General features: G+C 33.1%; 1 protein-coding gene across 6 annotated transcripts in view; it reads right to left on the reverse strand.

The window, feature by feature from the left end:
- The window catches only part of LOC149780242 (dynamin-1-like), a 129,506-nt gene that overhangs the window by 57,210 nt on the left and 55,039 nt on the right, over positions 1-17,257 (reverse strand). For 5 of the 6 annotated variants that reach the window (XR_016415034.1, XM_089937014.1, XM_089937015.1 and 2 more), the window contains exons 11-12: positions 16,329-16,377; positions 12,283-12,396 (exon numbers count right to left, since the gene is read on the reverse strand). Coding sequence is in view for 5 of the 6 variants with exons in the window: in XM_089937014.1 (XP_089793140.1) it covers positions 12,283-12,396; positions 16,329-16,377 (163 nt within the window). In the remaining variant the exon portion in view is untranslated. Of the gene's footprint in view, positions 1-3,527; positions 3,638-12,282; positions 12,397-16,328; positions 16,378-17,257 lie in introns of all 6 variants that reach the window. The other variant, XM_089937016.1, reaches the window with a different exon arrangement.

The following is a 17,257-nucleotide window of genomic DNA, read 5'->3' on the forward strand; positions in this document are numbered from 1 at the left end:
TAAGAAAAGTTCAACTGGTACAAGGAAATTTATTTTACAGATGGATACAAGTCTCTCTAATCTAGACAAAACTGGTTAAAACTAAAATGATAATAAATGTACACTTGCTTAAACATGTCTTCCAAATATGCGCCAAACTGAAACTAACTCTTGACTTTTCTCATGTGGATGTATTCACCTGTACTTTTATGCAACTTTAATTTTTTTGCTACTGAACATTTCATATTCTGAGCATTATGTCAACAAGTGTGATGTTTTTTCTGCTAAAAAAGAGCATTATGTCAACAAGTGAGTTTTTTTTCTGTTAAAAAAGAGCATTATGTTGTTTTCTTTAAAAAAGAGCATTATAAAAGCAGTTTAAACATATTTCTTATCGACGTTTCTCTCAATTTATAGATTATTTATGTATGCAATGTTTCAGTCTATGAGACTCTCACTGAAAATTCACACATACTGCGAGAACTTAATGAAAATTCTATGTATTTGGAGCCCAATAACAAATAACTAATAATTCTATGGATTTCTAAAAACTGATCTCCAGTACATTAACAGATTTATTTCATATTTTGTCATGTAAAAGTACAATGTAGAAAGAGAAGGCTTTATACCTTAATATAGGTCACAAATTTTTAAAAGAACACTTGGTCTTCAAATTGCAAGGTTTCTTCCTTACACCAACTGTTCCACTTGTCAGTTCATATCTCCTTTATTTTGTTTGTACACACAACCATTATGAAAATTCTCAGTAACAAGGTTTATACATTACTTTTGTACCTTACAAACATATATCTTAACAAGCAATACTAGTGTCACCAGATATACGTAGCATGTAGTGTCTCTATTTTCAGTCATATATACTTTTTTGCCCAGAAAAAATTGTCAACTCTATATATATATATATATATATATATATATATATGTATATGTATATGTATATATATATATATATATATATATATATATATATATATATATATATATATATAGAGAGAGAGAGAGAGAGAGAGAGAGAGATACATTGTGTTTGGTATCATATTTTATATTTATTTGCAAACCAACTCAAGCAGGTGCTAAAGGCATTTTGAGTAAACTGCCATGCACAAGGACAAATTATAGTACCCAGTCTGGGCTGACCATACAGCAGGATTAGATTAGGATTTTTCTAACGTAGCTTTTTTAAAACAATTTTCAGGTATATTGCTATGATGTCTGCAGTGTGGCAGTTTATAGTGATTTCTAGCACTGAAGCATCATGCCACAGACGCATAGCATGATGTCCCACCTAGTCACATTATCCTGACACCACACTGACCAGTCCTAACACTAACCAATCTCTTAATGCTGAGCACCAAACGAGGCAGCTGTCAGTACCATTTTTGTAAGTCTTTTTGGTATGACTTGGCCGGGGTTCGAACCCACAACTTCCCGTATCCGAGGCAGACGCTCTAACCACTAGGCCACCAGAGCGGTCAGCAGGATGAGAACTGAAACCTCTTTCAATCAGCTTTTGTACAGACAGAACCACTGCAATTATGACCAGTCTGAACAGATTCAGGAACTTGTTTTCAAGATATACAAAACACAATTTTCATCAATCCACACATGATGTTCCCTGGATATTTCTGTCAAAGTTATCAGATTTTCTGCAGGGCCTAAATCATAGTAAATGACAGCATGCCAGTTATTTCTGTATCATCGCTTTCTGTGCTATGTTTAGTTAGCAGCACACCATCTTATATTTTATCCTCCCTAATTTCATCCATAACAGATGATCTTTCCATCTCAATGACTTTCTGAAATAAATCAGTTTTTTGTTTTAACATGACATATTATTGTTGCACTTCTGACATTTTCTAATTCGTTGATTGATGGATCAATTTACTATACCATGCCAAGAAACTATTCAATTGGAATACCTACATAGCTTCTGCAATACTCCAACAGATCTCCATCAAAAAGTTGCTTGTATTCAAACAATATTCTCCACAGATATAGGATTAATTGAGCTCATGGAAAAAAGAAAAAAAAGACAATGATCTGATCAACCAAATTAAAAATAATAATTACAAATCGCACATTGGGTACAAGAAATTGCAATAACCACAGAAAACTTGCAAGATCTTTTCACCATTAGGTTTTAAAAGTTTTGTGATCCTAAATCATTTTTGCAAGAAACCCATGATCCTGTGGCCTGGCAGTATGTCCCCATTTAGTTACTTGCATTAGTGCTTACCAGTGAGTATCTAAACAACCTTTAGAGACTATTTATGTGACTTGTTGTGATTATGTGAGAGACTTAATTTTACTAATTAAATAGAATACAGAAACAGTGCCATTATTGCCCTCACACAGTAAGAGGCATGTAAAGTCTTTCACAACATATTAAAAGGAGACATCCAAATCAAATTGATACATTCAATTCTCTTAGAAAAGTCTTGGCAAAGCTAACAAATTACAATAGTGGATGCCACTATTAATGTGCCCAAAACAACTACTATTTTAACTAAATTACCTTAAACAAATTGCTTTGTAAAAGCTACTACTGTCATTTGCACATTTTAGATCCTACTCTATTTAAAACATCTGAAATCTGTTTATCTTTTAATTATTTCGTATTTTAAGATGTACCTTTTGTTAATAATCAATTACGAACATCACTATCTCTATTGTCAAAAATATCTGTGATTCATTAAAAAGCTGTTAAATCACTCATTTGTTTAATTCATACAATGTCTGTAAACAATTGTACTATTTTTACCATTCTGGTTTATAACCTGTTTTAACTCATTTTGTGCAATCTTTCTCCATCAGTAAAAGAAACTGAGTATTACCAAACTTCTCTATTGTTTTTTTCACTATGGTCCAGAAAATCCAAAAAGCCAGGGGGTCTTTTATTTTCATATTTGAGTGATCCAGAAAAGCTTACCCTAATACTACTGAAAAGGTTCATCTCTCAAGAATAATTGTTTCACAACACCAACATTTTCATAGCCAACTAAATGCTCTTTGTCCAGAAATTAATCAATTCAGTTAATTAGTAACACTCAAAGTTCAACAGTTTGGAGTTATAAAACTCACAATTCCAGGAATTTAATAAATTTCAAGTCTTTACCAGCCAAGGAGAATGTTGTTGTAATTTTAATGTTACCATGATATGGCCCATAGACCTGACTATGTTAATGCTGCAGTTTGTCTAATTGTTTATAAAGTGCAACTGATTACAATGAGCTGACATACTTAATAAATCTATACACTAAGAACATTCTGAACAATATTATACATTAACAATGTGGAGGCATGCACAAACTCTGAGGTAAGCATGAGAACTGCATGCTGATGGGAATTACATGTACAGTACATTCCTTTTTCTGCAGAATCAACTCTTTTATCAGGTTAATATCCCATATTGCAACATGCACCATCACCACATCCTATCAAGCACGGTCAAACTAACAAAACGAAGTGCATGAACAAGATGTGGGTCCCAAAAATACAGGAGCCAATACTGGTGATAAGCTTTCAAATACCTATTTTCAGTTGAGAAAAGAGCAAAAACTGGATGACGAGAGAAAAAGCTGCTTTCCACATCACGAAGTTTGAGATTCTCCAAGGGGAGCATGTATTTCTTGTCCTTTTCCTGAAAATCAAGTTACACACATAGCTTCATCCAGTCACAGTATTTTTTGAAGGGGGGTGGAGTGGGACTGAACATAACTTTTTAAAAACTTTATTGAACTTTTTTTTAAAAACTTTATTGAACATTCATTTTCCACTAATCTCTCTGTACTCCACCTGTTCTACATTAAAAAGCATTCAGTATTTGATAACTTTATGGGTCATGTAAGTAAAACCAGTAAATTTATTTAGCATTTGATAACTTTATGGGTCATGTAAGTAAACCAGCAAATTTATTTTAGACAATAAAGATTCTATAAATGGAAGTGCAAAGTTTATACAGATGTCATATGCAGAAAGAATTACAAGTCCAGTATATGTGACTTAATGCATCTTGCACTCAAGCAAGTATAGAATAATTCTTTACTTTACAAATACTTTTGTTTATTGATTACCAATCACATTTGACATTTGTTACGTTTTATGTTACAATGTAATATTTTCAATTCCAAAACCCAGGACTACTGCCACACATATAATCAATATTTAAAAGCACAAGTTGTTGCTTCAAGACTAATGAAAAAAAAGCCAGACATGTGTTCAGTTCCAAATTCATCTGCAATTTATGGTCAGTAAATGATGCAGAACTTTTTATCTGCAGATCAATTTATATACAGTATTACACATTCAATTATATGCGTTCAATTTTTGAAAATTAAAAAATTCTGGACATCCTGAAAATTAAACAAGTTCTGGTAAACCTGAGAAAAGCTGGCAGAGAACAGAAAGTGTGCAATTGTGAATTAGATACATTTCAAGCTGCTGCATTGTTTTTCAACTGTTAAAAACACAGACCGATTTCTCAAATTAAGCATTTTCCTAAGCATGTGCAAAAGACCAGTTTAGCTATCAATCACTGAATTGAACCAAATGACAGACATAAATAAAAGGTTCAAAAAGAGAATTCACAAAAGAACAACAACATGTTTGTGACTTAAAATAGCAAGAAAGTAAATTTATTGTGCACATTGTTTGCAATAAGAAAAATATAAAATTGAGGTCCTTTTCAATTCAAAAGGTAATATTCCTTCAAAAAGTTTATAGGTAAGTAGTAAAGTGACAAACCAAAGATGAATAAATAAATGAATAACAATACAAATATAAAATATCCCAATACAGCTGATAGCAAACTATCTGAATGGCAAAAACATACCAACTGTAGAATAGCTAGATTGTACAGCATAATCACAAACAGTGAACTCCAATAAAAAAAACCTTTACACAACTCACTACAGTATGACATATGGGTCACAGTTTAATAATTTTTATCAGCCTTGTAGTTTCCATAAGAAGCATTAAATCAAGTGATAACACTTGATGCAAGCAATAATTTATGTGATATTGAGCAATGTGAACCTTGATTCAAATCAATGAAGTATAAAATAAAGATCACATTGGTATCTTTTTGTTAGAGTGGTGAAGTATTTCTAGTTACACATTTAAATATCAAGTTAGACAAAGAAATCTAGTGAAACGCAACCTCTAACTTAATGTTGATGTCAAACTGACAGACAAATAGATGGATGGCTGACAGACATCATTAATGTCCCACAGGTCAGATTTCCTTTGCAATCCTGACCAAAAATGAGAATGTTTTAATGCATAGATTAACACAAGATTATATCTACAACTCCAACTACTGTACATATCTATGAATAATTACTGGTTGTAAGTGAGGGTTTTATATCTTCAATACATTTGATCAATATATTCAAAGAAATCTGATTTTTATTCAAATGACAATCTATTTTATGCAATTTAATAGAAATTTTACATGTATTAATATCTTTATTACCTAGATGCCATAACTTTGCATGGAAGTCTCAGTATATAATAGCAAGCTAAAAGTTTATACATAACAAAAAAGCTTTGCCATTGCTTGTCATTAAATATTATTTTCCATGATATTTTCAAAATATTTTAAAATTAACACTGATCCAGATTTTACTCATATTTGATGCAAAAAAACTGAAATAAAGAAGGCATGTGCATATAAAGTAAACCTGAAAGGACTCCACCCACCATTTAAAAAAAATTGTCTAAAAGACCTTTACTTCAAATTTTCTACTTCTACCTTGTCAGTATTTATTATTGGAAAGCAACATTCCCCAAATTTTCCAGTTAACATATTTCAAAATTGTATAGAAATGTATTAGAAATCTTAACTAATTAGGTAAATAATCTTAATGACAAGAAATATGACATGCAGTCCCATGCAAGCCTCAGAGTCACAGTTGCAATAAATTAATTACAAAACAGAAAGGTGCAACATTAACAGTGAAATAATAATTTTTAAAAATAGAGTAACTGCAATGACACACTTCACATCACAATTTCCCATGTTCTTTTACCCCACAACTCCAGTACTCCAGTACTCATCCCCACCCCAAGACCATTACCCATGGGTCGAAATGCAAAATGTACCCCACCGAACTGCTGTGAATTCACATATTAAGCTTCATTAAAAAACAATGAATATGTCTTTGTAATTTAATTATTCTACATTTTACCTTCAGTCCTTCCCATAAAAGCAGCATGGTTTGTGATCACTAAAGTAACAAAACAAAGTGGGGCCCCGAGTGGCCGAACAGTCTAAAACACTCACTGTTACAGATCACTGCCATGTCACCTCTGTCTGTGTGGGTTCGTGTCTCAGGCTCAGCCAGTGTGGGTATGTGAGAATGCTTGCTGGTAGCTTCTCGTGGGTCGGTGGTTATTTCCAGGGTTTTCCCAGGTTCTTCCTCCACCATTAATACTGGCCGCCATGTATAGCTATCTTGTGCAGAAAAATGATGTTAAACCCTACAACAAACAACAACACAACAACAAAACAAAGTTCCAAGAAATTCCACACAGCAGTGCAGAAGATGCAGCATACTAGATAGATGGAAAGATGAACAGACAGACTTCAGGTATCACAATATCGCCCAGGTAAAACACAGATTAAAAAGCTGAATTATTCTCTTTTTTCCCCCTTTATACAAAGAATACCTGCAGTAATAGCTGTCATCTACTAACAGGATTTAAATCTGTGCTAATGGCTGCATATGACTGATCTAATCCAGTGATGCAAGACTGGTAATCTGAAAATTCTTAACATGCCAAAAATTTAAATTCTGTTTTGTAATATTCATTATGCTCTTCTAGTTTTGCTGTGAATTTGGATTCTGACAGTTTAAGCCTTCCAGTAATTACATTTCTGAATCAAGAGCTTGTGTGTATATACTCATAACTATGAATATACACTAATAATTGATAATTTTTCAGAGTGTTTGGTTAGGCATAGGTCCATATTGTTTGGGAACCACCCTTATCATTTAAAGCTTGTGACAATTGCAAATTCTATGTTATTTTGAAATAGTTTCTTGAAAACTTAGGATCCATAAACACTGATGTCGAGCCTATTCTTTCACCAATGAGGAATGTTAGAACAATCCCAATCCCTCAAACTATTGTTGCCTTAAAACAAAATATGCAAATTTATTTTCTCACCAGCAACAAAGTCACTGCAACCTTAGCAACACAAGACCAAATAAAACCTGTGACCCGGAGCTCTTGACCTTTTAACAACCACATTCCTCTGGTAAACTAAAATGAGCCAAATCTGATATTATTCCATGTACAGAGAAACATAAGATATAGCACCCCCACACAGATCTCAGAAACAATTACACCAAATAGCCAAACAATTCATCTTGTGACCTCTGACTCCTGAATTTCTCATACTCAAGGATACCTTGATGAATTTGGTTCAAAGTCTAATGCCAATCCAGACACATTATACAAGTTTTCTTTTGCCAACAGACTTTGACAAACTGAACACTGTAACCTTAATCTTTGACATTTTGACCCCATAATCTGTAGTATTTGATATCCCATGGTAAATATATTATTTTTTTGTGACAATTTATGCATGTAAATAGTAGACTACAAGATTAATGACCTGAACCAATGACCTCAGCCACCTCTTGCAAGTCATAGTAGGGCAAGACAAAAAAATGTTGTAGTCATCAATTCACCTAAATTTTGCAGTTGATCCATCTTAACAATGTGCACTTAAGCAAATTTTTTAATTTTTTCCTTTCCTTTTGTAGTTTTTGCTGGGCTAATTATCACTTTCAATGATGTCATTAAAAGTGTATTAGCTCTATTATTAGTGAAATCTGAAGTATGGAGTGAAGGTCAAGGGGAAACAAAATCAGCTGTGAACAAAATGGCTAAAACAATTGGTGTGAACAAAAACTCAAATCAAAATGTAATCAACAATTACAAAGCTTGCCTCTATGAAGCTTTTAGCAATCTCCTGCAACCATTATAAAATTTAATTATCCTGCAGAAAATAAATTCATACTATAGTGATTTGGAAAAAATGTTAGCCGCTGTCACATGACTTAAAAGCGAAAAACAAAATTCAGAAGAACATTATATTCTATGATATTATAATAGACATAACAAAACATAAAGAATTGATAAAACCAGAGATTAATTTTGGATTCCTTTGTTTTTTAATCATAGCCTGGAAAAACTATGCAGTCATGGGTCAAATACATATAATTACCCTATACAAGTAAAGCAGAAAATGTAGGTCACAATGACTTTCTTTGTAAGAATGTGGTGCTAACAAAGATGCAACCAATTCTCAATTTTCATTAGTCAAACATAATAGTGCCCATTAAAGGAACTTTAAATACAAATTTCAACTGAAGCATAAAATTGATCAAAGTGTTCTCCTTTGGCAATAAGGGTAAGTGCTATCAAGATGTATTCCCTGGCCAAGGTTTCATGATTCCAAATTAACAGTATGCATTTAGCATATGAAGCATATATATGGTCATGAGCCAACTTAACCAAAGCAAGTAACATATGAAATATAGGTCACATTAAGCTTTTTTGTAACAATACCAGACCTGCCAACCCATAAGATTGACCAGTTTTCAGTAAGGTGTAACAAAATATCAATAACTGCTATTGTAAAGCTGGAAAGTGTAATTAAAAGTCTGATGCACTGACGATAAACATTATGTTCAACTGAAACATTTGTAAAGTACATGTAGATTTTCTTTACTACTAGTACAGTTGCACAAACTCTAGTTCCTAACCCTATGCAGTTCAATGGCTCATTGCTATCTCTCAGCTTGACATAATTCTTGGAAATTCTTTTCTGTTTCACATGATGATGGCAATCAGATCTCCTGCCACAAGACCCACTCAAATTAGCATGTGATGTCCAATAAACATAATTGCGTCCTTTCCAGCTTTTATTCACAAGAATCTGAATACTCCTTTTTATTCTTCTGTGTTGATTATTAACACTTTTCAAGAAGCTCATTTTCCCTTTCGTCTTAAACATGCATTGCTTTCTGGACGCCATTTTTAAAAATTCTATCATCAACAGTTTGATCATGCAGACGCTTCACATGAACAAATAGGTGCATTTTAAAATGTTTGGAGTGCTGCTGTATAGTTAGTCTGGTTCCCTGACTAATTTCACTAATTCTTAGATGAAACCCAGATCCAAATAAAACACAGATGAACCAATTATCCAAATTTTTTGGCAACGATCATTTTTCTGTAGTTTTTGCTAGTATGTCGTAAGTCTGTATTTTAAAGGTAATTTTCATAAGACTTATGGCAAAATTGTAAAAATTTTTTTGGGGCAGGTCTGCAGTATTAACAGAAAGACATATCATTAATAATTTCAGCATTCTAGCATGAAAAGTGCCTGAGAAATTAATACAATTATGTAACTAAAGTCAGTGAAATGTACATTACTGACCTACTTTTGCAACAATGGAGTAGTGCCCACAGAATATTATGCACAAAGCATGCAAAGTGATGTTTTTTGTATGGGTACTCCTCTGATTATATAATGAACAGGTAAAATACCAAATGGAACAAAAGCCCAAGAAGCATGGAATATGGCTCAGTATCCTACTTTTGCTATGAAGGTGCAGTACTCACCAATATATATATCAAGTTTCCAGATGTAGCTATATACATACAGAGTGCAAATAAAACCTATGTTGTGACAAGCTAAATTGAAAAAACTTAACCTCAGCCAGTGAAATAAGAAATGAAGGTCACAGTGATCTTCATTTGTTGTAAGTGTGTCATTCTAACAGGATGCATACAATGATCTAATTTACCAATTGTTACATGAAAACAGCTTGAGAAATAACATGAAGTACAAAATTTAACAAAAGCAAAATGAAGCAAGAAATTGACCTAATTTTGTGATGAGGGTGTAGTGCTTGTCAAAATATATTCCCTCAGCAAGTGTTATGATTCCAGGTTAAATGTGTATCCATGATGCAAAATACCTATGTGGTCAAGAGCTAAATGCAAAAATTTAACTTAAGTAAAATGTGAAATGTATGTCACAATGACCTCTTTTTGTATGGGTGTGGTACTAAGCGAGATGCATTTACTCATCAGGTTTGATGATTCTAGCATATCTTCATATAGTTATTATTTTGGTGACCTGCTGTTAAACCCCAATACCTATTCTAGCATGAACAGAGCTTGACCAACAAACTTAAATTACAAATTGTATGGCTCACAGTGACCTACAATTGTGATTGGAGTGTAGACAACTCATAAAGTTTAAACATTGCAAGTATACAGTAGGTATACAGAGTGTAAAAAAAACTGAGCTAAACACAAAAACTTAAAAACAAGAATGTACAAACGATGTACATGTACAAAGTTAGCCCACTTAGCCTCCATAAAGGGGGGAGGGGTGCTAAGAAATCTACTCCAAACTGTTGTACACAGTCAAAAAGAATTGCTGAGATGGATTAAGAGTGTCCATATGTATATGCTTTTACATGTGCAGAGGCCAATGCAATATTGAGACCAATGCTGATCCCAGTAGTAGTACAATAGCTCTCCTCAGCTTTGAAGAGGCAAGCTAAGAAATGAAATGAACTAAGAATATCTAGTATAGTGTGTGTGTGTGTGTGTGTGTGTGTGTGTGTGTGTGATTAGGATTTTTAACATAGAATTGAACAATTTTTCAGTCATATTGCTACGATGTCTGTAGTGTGGCAATTCATAGTGACGTCTAGCACTGGGGCATCATGCCACAAACACGTAGCATGATGTCCCACCCAGTCACACTATACTGATACCAGGCCAACCAGTCCTAACACTAACCTCTTAACGCTGAGCGCCAAGCAAGGTAGCTGTTAGTACCATTTTTTTAAGTCTTTGGTATGACTCGGCCGGGGTTACAACCCACGAGCTCCTGCTTTCAAGGCGAAGGCTCTAACCACTAGGCCACCGGAGCGGTTCTAGTATATTGTAAAAACTTCAATAAATTTTTTTACAAATATCAGGTCAAAAATCCATTAGACAGTGATATCAGTGAAAGATAGATATTTCAAAGAAGATTTATATCATTTTACAAAAGGGAACAATATTCACTCTTATAATCCAATTAATCTTTAATTCATTAATATATTTTTACAATACCAAACTTTCTAAACTAATTCTTTCTTAGTTTTGTGTGAACTTAAGCAGATCTCACTTAAGCCTTTTTAACATGTTTCATTTCTTGTGTGATTATTCTATGAAGCCATATATTAACAGTGTGGGGCAGTTCACTCTAAACCATCAACCATCAATTCTATGAAGCCATATATTAATAGTAAGGACGCAACATCTGACTCTAAACCATCAACCATCAATTCTATGAAATTATATATTATTAGCGGGAGACGTCTCGTTCTAAATAATCTACCAAACATGTCTTTCAAAATATTTCATACATAATCATCATTGTTTTTACTTGATATTTCCCATGCAGGTAACAAGACCAAAGAAATGAACTTCTGATCTGCTTAACTGGGTTCTTGGCACCTCCTACCAAATAAACCATATCATCTCTTAAACCTGGGAATTTACTATGTCATTTACATATACACAAAAAAATATACTTACCAATTTCATTTGTTGACATTTGTTTTTGCCATATCTTGTTACCAAGTTTCTCGAGGATGGAAACAAATGTACGAATGGACAGGACTAAATAAATATACCTCCCACTGCATGCAGTGTCGGCATACTAAAAAATTAAGATCCCATCCAAATGGGTTTTTCAACTTAATATGCCGTAATAAAATTCATAATATACTGAAAGAAATACTGATAAAACTGGGACTAAGAGAACTTATTACAAACAGTATTACCATCTTATATATAAACACCCACATCTGTCTCAGTGTTCTGGCTGACAAACAAGAGGTTGCAAGTTTGAAACTTGTGGCAGCATCCTATAGTTTTTAAAACTTTATTTGTATTTTTATGTTCACATTTTCTTTTAAGCTCCCTCATCCCCATTTTTTAATTATTTTATACTTTTTTATTTCTATCCTAGGACAGGCAATTAACCTAGTTTTCTATAAATTTGTTGAAATTATTCTGTAAGTATTTTAATTTCAGAAATTAAAGACTTCAGAATTGTGCTTGCTTGGATTGTTGTCTCTTATGCTAGCGTTCTCAAATGCTACAATAAAAACAATAGCATGAAATCCTCAAATACAATAATATCTTTTCCTTAAAAAAAAAAAAAACTTATTAATACCCAGGACAACATTCAACACATACCTCTTCATCTTTGTACCAGGAGAGACTCTCAGCTGAAAGGACAAACCAGAAATCTTTGGATCCGCCCTTTAAAAATGTAACATTATGCAAGGTCAGCCAACCTCTCCGTATCACCTGTAATGAACAAAAACAAAAAATATCACAAAAATGGCAAAGGACTGACTTTCTAAGTTTCATTGGTTTAAAAAGTATACAAATTAAAACTGGAAATTACATCTGGCATCGAATAAAGAAAAATATATTCACAAATACAAATCCAAACCCTCACTATTTATAACCTTCATATTTTTAATGTATACCTTGGAAATTGAGTTAAATGATTAGTCACACCAAAGAGAATTTATAAAAGTATTGCATAATGTAAACAAACATGTCTAACTTACATGATTTAGCATTGAAAGTATGACAGCACTGCAAATATTCTTTGCCTCCCACTTTATTACCAACCTTCTCTGCCTGACTTGCAATCACTGCAAAACTTTAATTTGAAAGAAGAATCCAATCTGAAATTGTCTGTAAAGGACTTGCATGAAATGTTAAGAATGTCTTGTACAAACTGTCCAATCAATAAAATAAAAATGAAAATCCAAGACTTATAATTGGTCACTATCAACACAGCAGTGACTCTTGCCTAATTTTATGAATTCTTATGCATACAACTAGCAATTGATTTCAATTTCCAGAATTTTTTTCTCACACTGCTAACACAGGTGTAGCCATGTAATTCATTTATGTATGTGCTATTAGTACGTTGAGACAGGGAGGGGGCAAATCTTAACAAATCTATAATCATGGTACAATGTATTTTGATTTTCCAACATTATGCATGTGTCTCTGTGCATATGCCTACCTATGCCGCTTTCTAAGGTGCAAGTTCAACTTTCATGAAAATATATTCTATAACTATAACAATTCTTTGCAATTATGCCATACTGTCATTCCATACAATCTGCATCCAAACAGATAAGGGAAATACCACATGGACTGACTTTTCTTTAAACAGAAAGCTGTGGCATAAATGTCAAGAATATACTCATATTAAAAAAAAAACCTTAATTAAACCTGTCGATGAAAACTGACATGACTGATATGTTTCACTACTGAACTACTACGGGGACACTAAAAAATAGGTGGATCAAAATTTACAGTAGTCTGCAACCTTGAGACTAGAAAATTTAACATCAGACTAGTGAAGTTTTATTATACTGGCTATTACCAAAACTTCACCACGTTTAAAATCCCCGTTGTCGTCAGTGATTTCTGCACATGAAGAACTGTAATATTTTGAAAATCATACAAATGTGAAATTTTATTAACAAATACATGTTACAAAAACAACTGTCACATTAAAAATGTCAAATCTTCATTTATCACATTATTACTGTGTTGTTTAAGTTAATAAATCCATATCACAAATTTTATATCTGCAACATGTGTAATAACACCTCATGACATAACAAATTACACCATATTGATGCAAACAAAACAACAACAAAATCCAAAACATCTGAATTTATTTAAAAGCCATTTCAAAACATTATTCTGCAGCTTTGTCAAATAAATCAGTATTTTTTTTTTGTCATGTGATAAACAGAATCTAACTTACAAGCTCATTTCAAATGAAATATATAAAATTTGTTTAAATAATTCATATAGAAATTATTCAACGATTTTGTAAATATCATTTGAAATGAATGAAAGAACCTCTATATAGAAAACTAGCAAACAATATTGCTTATTCAACATCACAGACATCATAGTACAAGGAATAATCTTTTATTCATCTCTGAATGACTGGCCAGTCAGGATAAAGTTTATTCTTGCAAAGACAAATGTCATATAAACAGATATTAAGCACACATTATAGTTATAAACAAAAAACTTATAATCTCACCAGTCAAAGTGATTGAATCCCCTCCTTTTCATTCTGACTTTATCAATACTAAAGGTGCGTGGTATTACTGGTATTACCAGTTTACTAAGGTATTTTTTCCTGGCAGTACATACAGTGGTACTTCAGTACTTACCATTAGTAAGGAATGTACAGAAATTTCCAGGCAATCATGTTACAAATTTAATGATATTAAAAGGATGTTTTCATTTTTCATGCCAAAATAATTACAATAATTTTTAATTTCTTTGTCACAAAAGTGATGCATTTGTCACAAATTAACTTGAAATGTTACAAATATAATCACATTTATAAACCTTAATCATAGGTTACATTAATTAAAATAAATCCCAGCTGACCTGGCAAATTCTACATGCCTTCTCCACAGGTTAAACTCAAGATAGAATTTTCATTATGTCCAGGAGTGATAATAACAGCCAGTTTTCTCAATCACACTTGCACTTATAAATATCCAGAAAATATCAGATGATGAGTTAAAAGTGGTATTCAAAATCTCATAATTTCAATTTACAATGCTAACTACTCTGTCAGTGCAAACTTTTAATTTAAATATTTACAAGAAAATGCATGTACTATGTCTGTAAAAGGTGCTGCTCAAGTGGCAGCAGATGGCTGTGACAATATTTTAAGTATACATGTAATATTAAACCTACAACTTCCATATTTAAGGTGGCCAATTTCCTTGTAGAGTCTATTCATTTTTTTTAATGTTTTCTTCACCTGAATAATAATAAAAGTCCATTAAGCGGAGAGACACTGGCCACAAAGAATTTCCAGGAACTCATGATAAGACTCTTTCTCTTGTCCTTTTATTATTTCAAATGGCTAAGTATATAAACTGGCTCTAATCCTGAGAAACTCCAGCAAGTCAAATTGGTAACAGAGCTATTTTTCTTACATGTTAAAGTTAACATGTTCACAAGATACATTTAAGTACAGTACAAAATTCTTTGCCATGGCCTCTGACCTTGAACCTGACATAATAGCTAATGAAGATCACTAAACTTAATTATCTCTCAGTCATCTCAAGATATACCAACATCCCAAGTTTGTTTCAATTTAAAATTATTGGTTGGAGACAAGTTTTCAAATATATCCTCCAATCATACTTGTGTTACCACACTAACACAGATACAAACCTGTGTCAAGACCTTTCTCCTTAAATTCAATGTCAGACTGATGACTATCAATTTGTTTATTTAAAGGCAACAAAATACAATAAGATGGCTGCACCACAGTGGCCATATTGGAGGCCTGAATGGGACCATGTTCATTCAGGATCAATAACATATCATAAGATGTCTTTAATTCAAATCCCATGTCAATACAACCACCCATTCAGTAACAAGATTTTCAATATGGCCACCATGATAGCCATAGTGAAAATCAGATTAGCACCAATTTCATATAGCACTAAACAGACATCATACAAAGTCTTTTCCTGAACCCAACAGGTTGCTATTGTGATCCATTTAAAAGTAGCAATGGAAAGATTTTCAAAATGGATGCCATAGCCATGGTGGAGGTTAGACCAGCACCATTTTCATTTAGCACCAACTAGACATCATATGGAGTTTTCACATTATTATCACCATTCACTCAGAAAAATAAGCAATATCAAGATTTTAAAGATCTACCATTATCGATATCTAAAGGACACCATTTTCATATAGGCCCACATAGACTGCAGACTGAATGTGCCAAGATTCCTGGCAATCATCCCTGGCAGTGTTTTAGGTGGAGTAACAATAACAAATCTATTCATCAGCCCACAGAAAGAAAACAGCTGACAAGCCGTTGCATCAGTTTTTCTGCTCTTTAACCAGTACAGCTTAACTACAAACTATTGAACAATTTGACTTGACATCAATTAGTGTACATTTGAAGCTTATTTCAATAGTTCCATCTTATTCATTGATATGAAGCAGTTTGAATATTAGAGTAGTGATCAACTATTGGGAGGTGAGGGGGGAAAGAGAGATTTGCAGTAACAATGAAGGACTAGTAGCTCATAAATTACAGATTCTAATATATCAAGTTCAAGCCCTGATACATCATCAACATTAATGTTGTAATGGCTTTCAGCTGTCCTAATTGGTTAACAGCCAATAGGGCTTTATGTGATCTGACCTACCTGGTTACCAACTTTCCTTTTAGTTGAGTTATCTGCCTTTTGTGTAGCACTGAAAAAGAAATAGAACGTAGCTACAGTACATACTTTTCACGTGGAATAACGTTTATAAATCAATACAGTGTAATTATGCTTCCTGCATATTACCCTTGCTTTGATCCTTGTCACAGCTGAGTTAGCTTTTGGTCTGAGCCTGCCAAACTGTATTCAGTAGATATCAGTCTGCAAAAAAGTTACAAACTCCACCCCTGTACCATTCAAGTTCCCATTCAGAAGGTGCAAGAATGCAACACACTCACGCTCAGACACTGGCGGTTTATTGGAGCCTTTTCAATCATTAGCAATTCAAATGTATCATCTTTTACTGATGATCTGAATTCTTTGTGATATCTTTTACTAAATTGTTCTTGTTCTAGTACATGAGTAATTCTTTGCGATTTTACTATCTAGAAAAAGTGTGAAAAATAAATTGCAAGCAACACTAGCAACCGAAGGAGGAAGGATCATATCTAAAAGAAAATCAGTAATATCAACTTCTGATCAAATTACATCAATGTTCTCTCTGGTATTTATAAATGTTGTTAAGTTCTGGATGTGTTGTTGATGATAAGCAGCAAGCTGATGTTTATTTGCTTTTTCATGCTGTTTTATGTCATGGGAGCCTCCATGGACAATAGCAAAATCACAATTACACAATCTGCAAAATACTAAGTTTTCACCTTCACTAGATGGTTTCACAAATCGAAACATGATGGCACAATTCCTTTCAGTTCTGTCTTCTCTGACTCTTCTGCTTTCCTTTTCTATAAGTTGAATATTATGAAGATGAGATACAGTGATAGCAGCAAATGCTTTGCACAATCCAATATAGTGGTTAAAGACCGGCATCGTAGCCTCAATTTTAAACAAACCTCTATATCCCTATACAGGGC

Source organism: Sinohyriopsis cumingii, chromosome 16, assembly GCF_028554795.1.
Source record: "Sinohyriopsis cumingii isolate HCF-2022 chromosome 16, ASM2855479v2, whole genome shotgun sequence".
In the NCBI taxonomy this organism is placed as follows: domain Eukaryota; kingdom Metazoa; phylum Mollusca; class Bivalvia; order Unionida; family Unionidae; genus Sinohyriopsis; species Sinohyriopsis cumingii.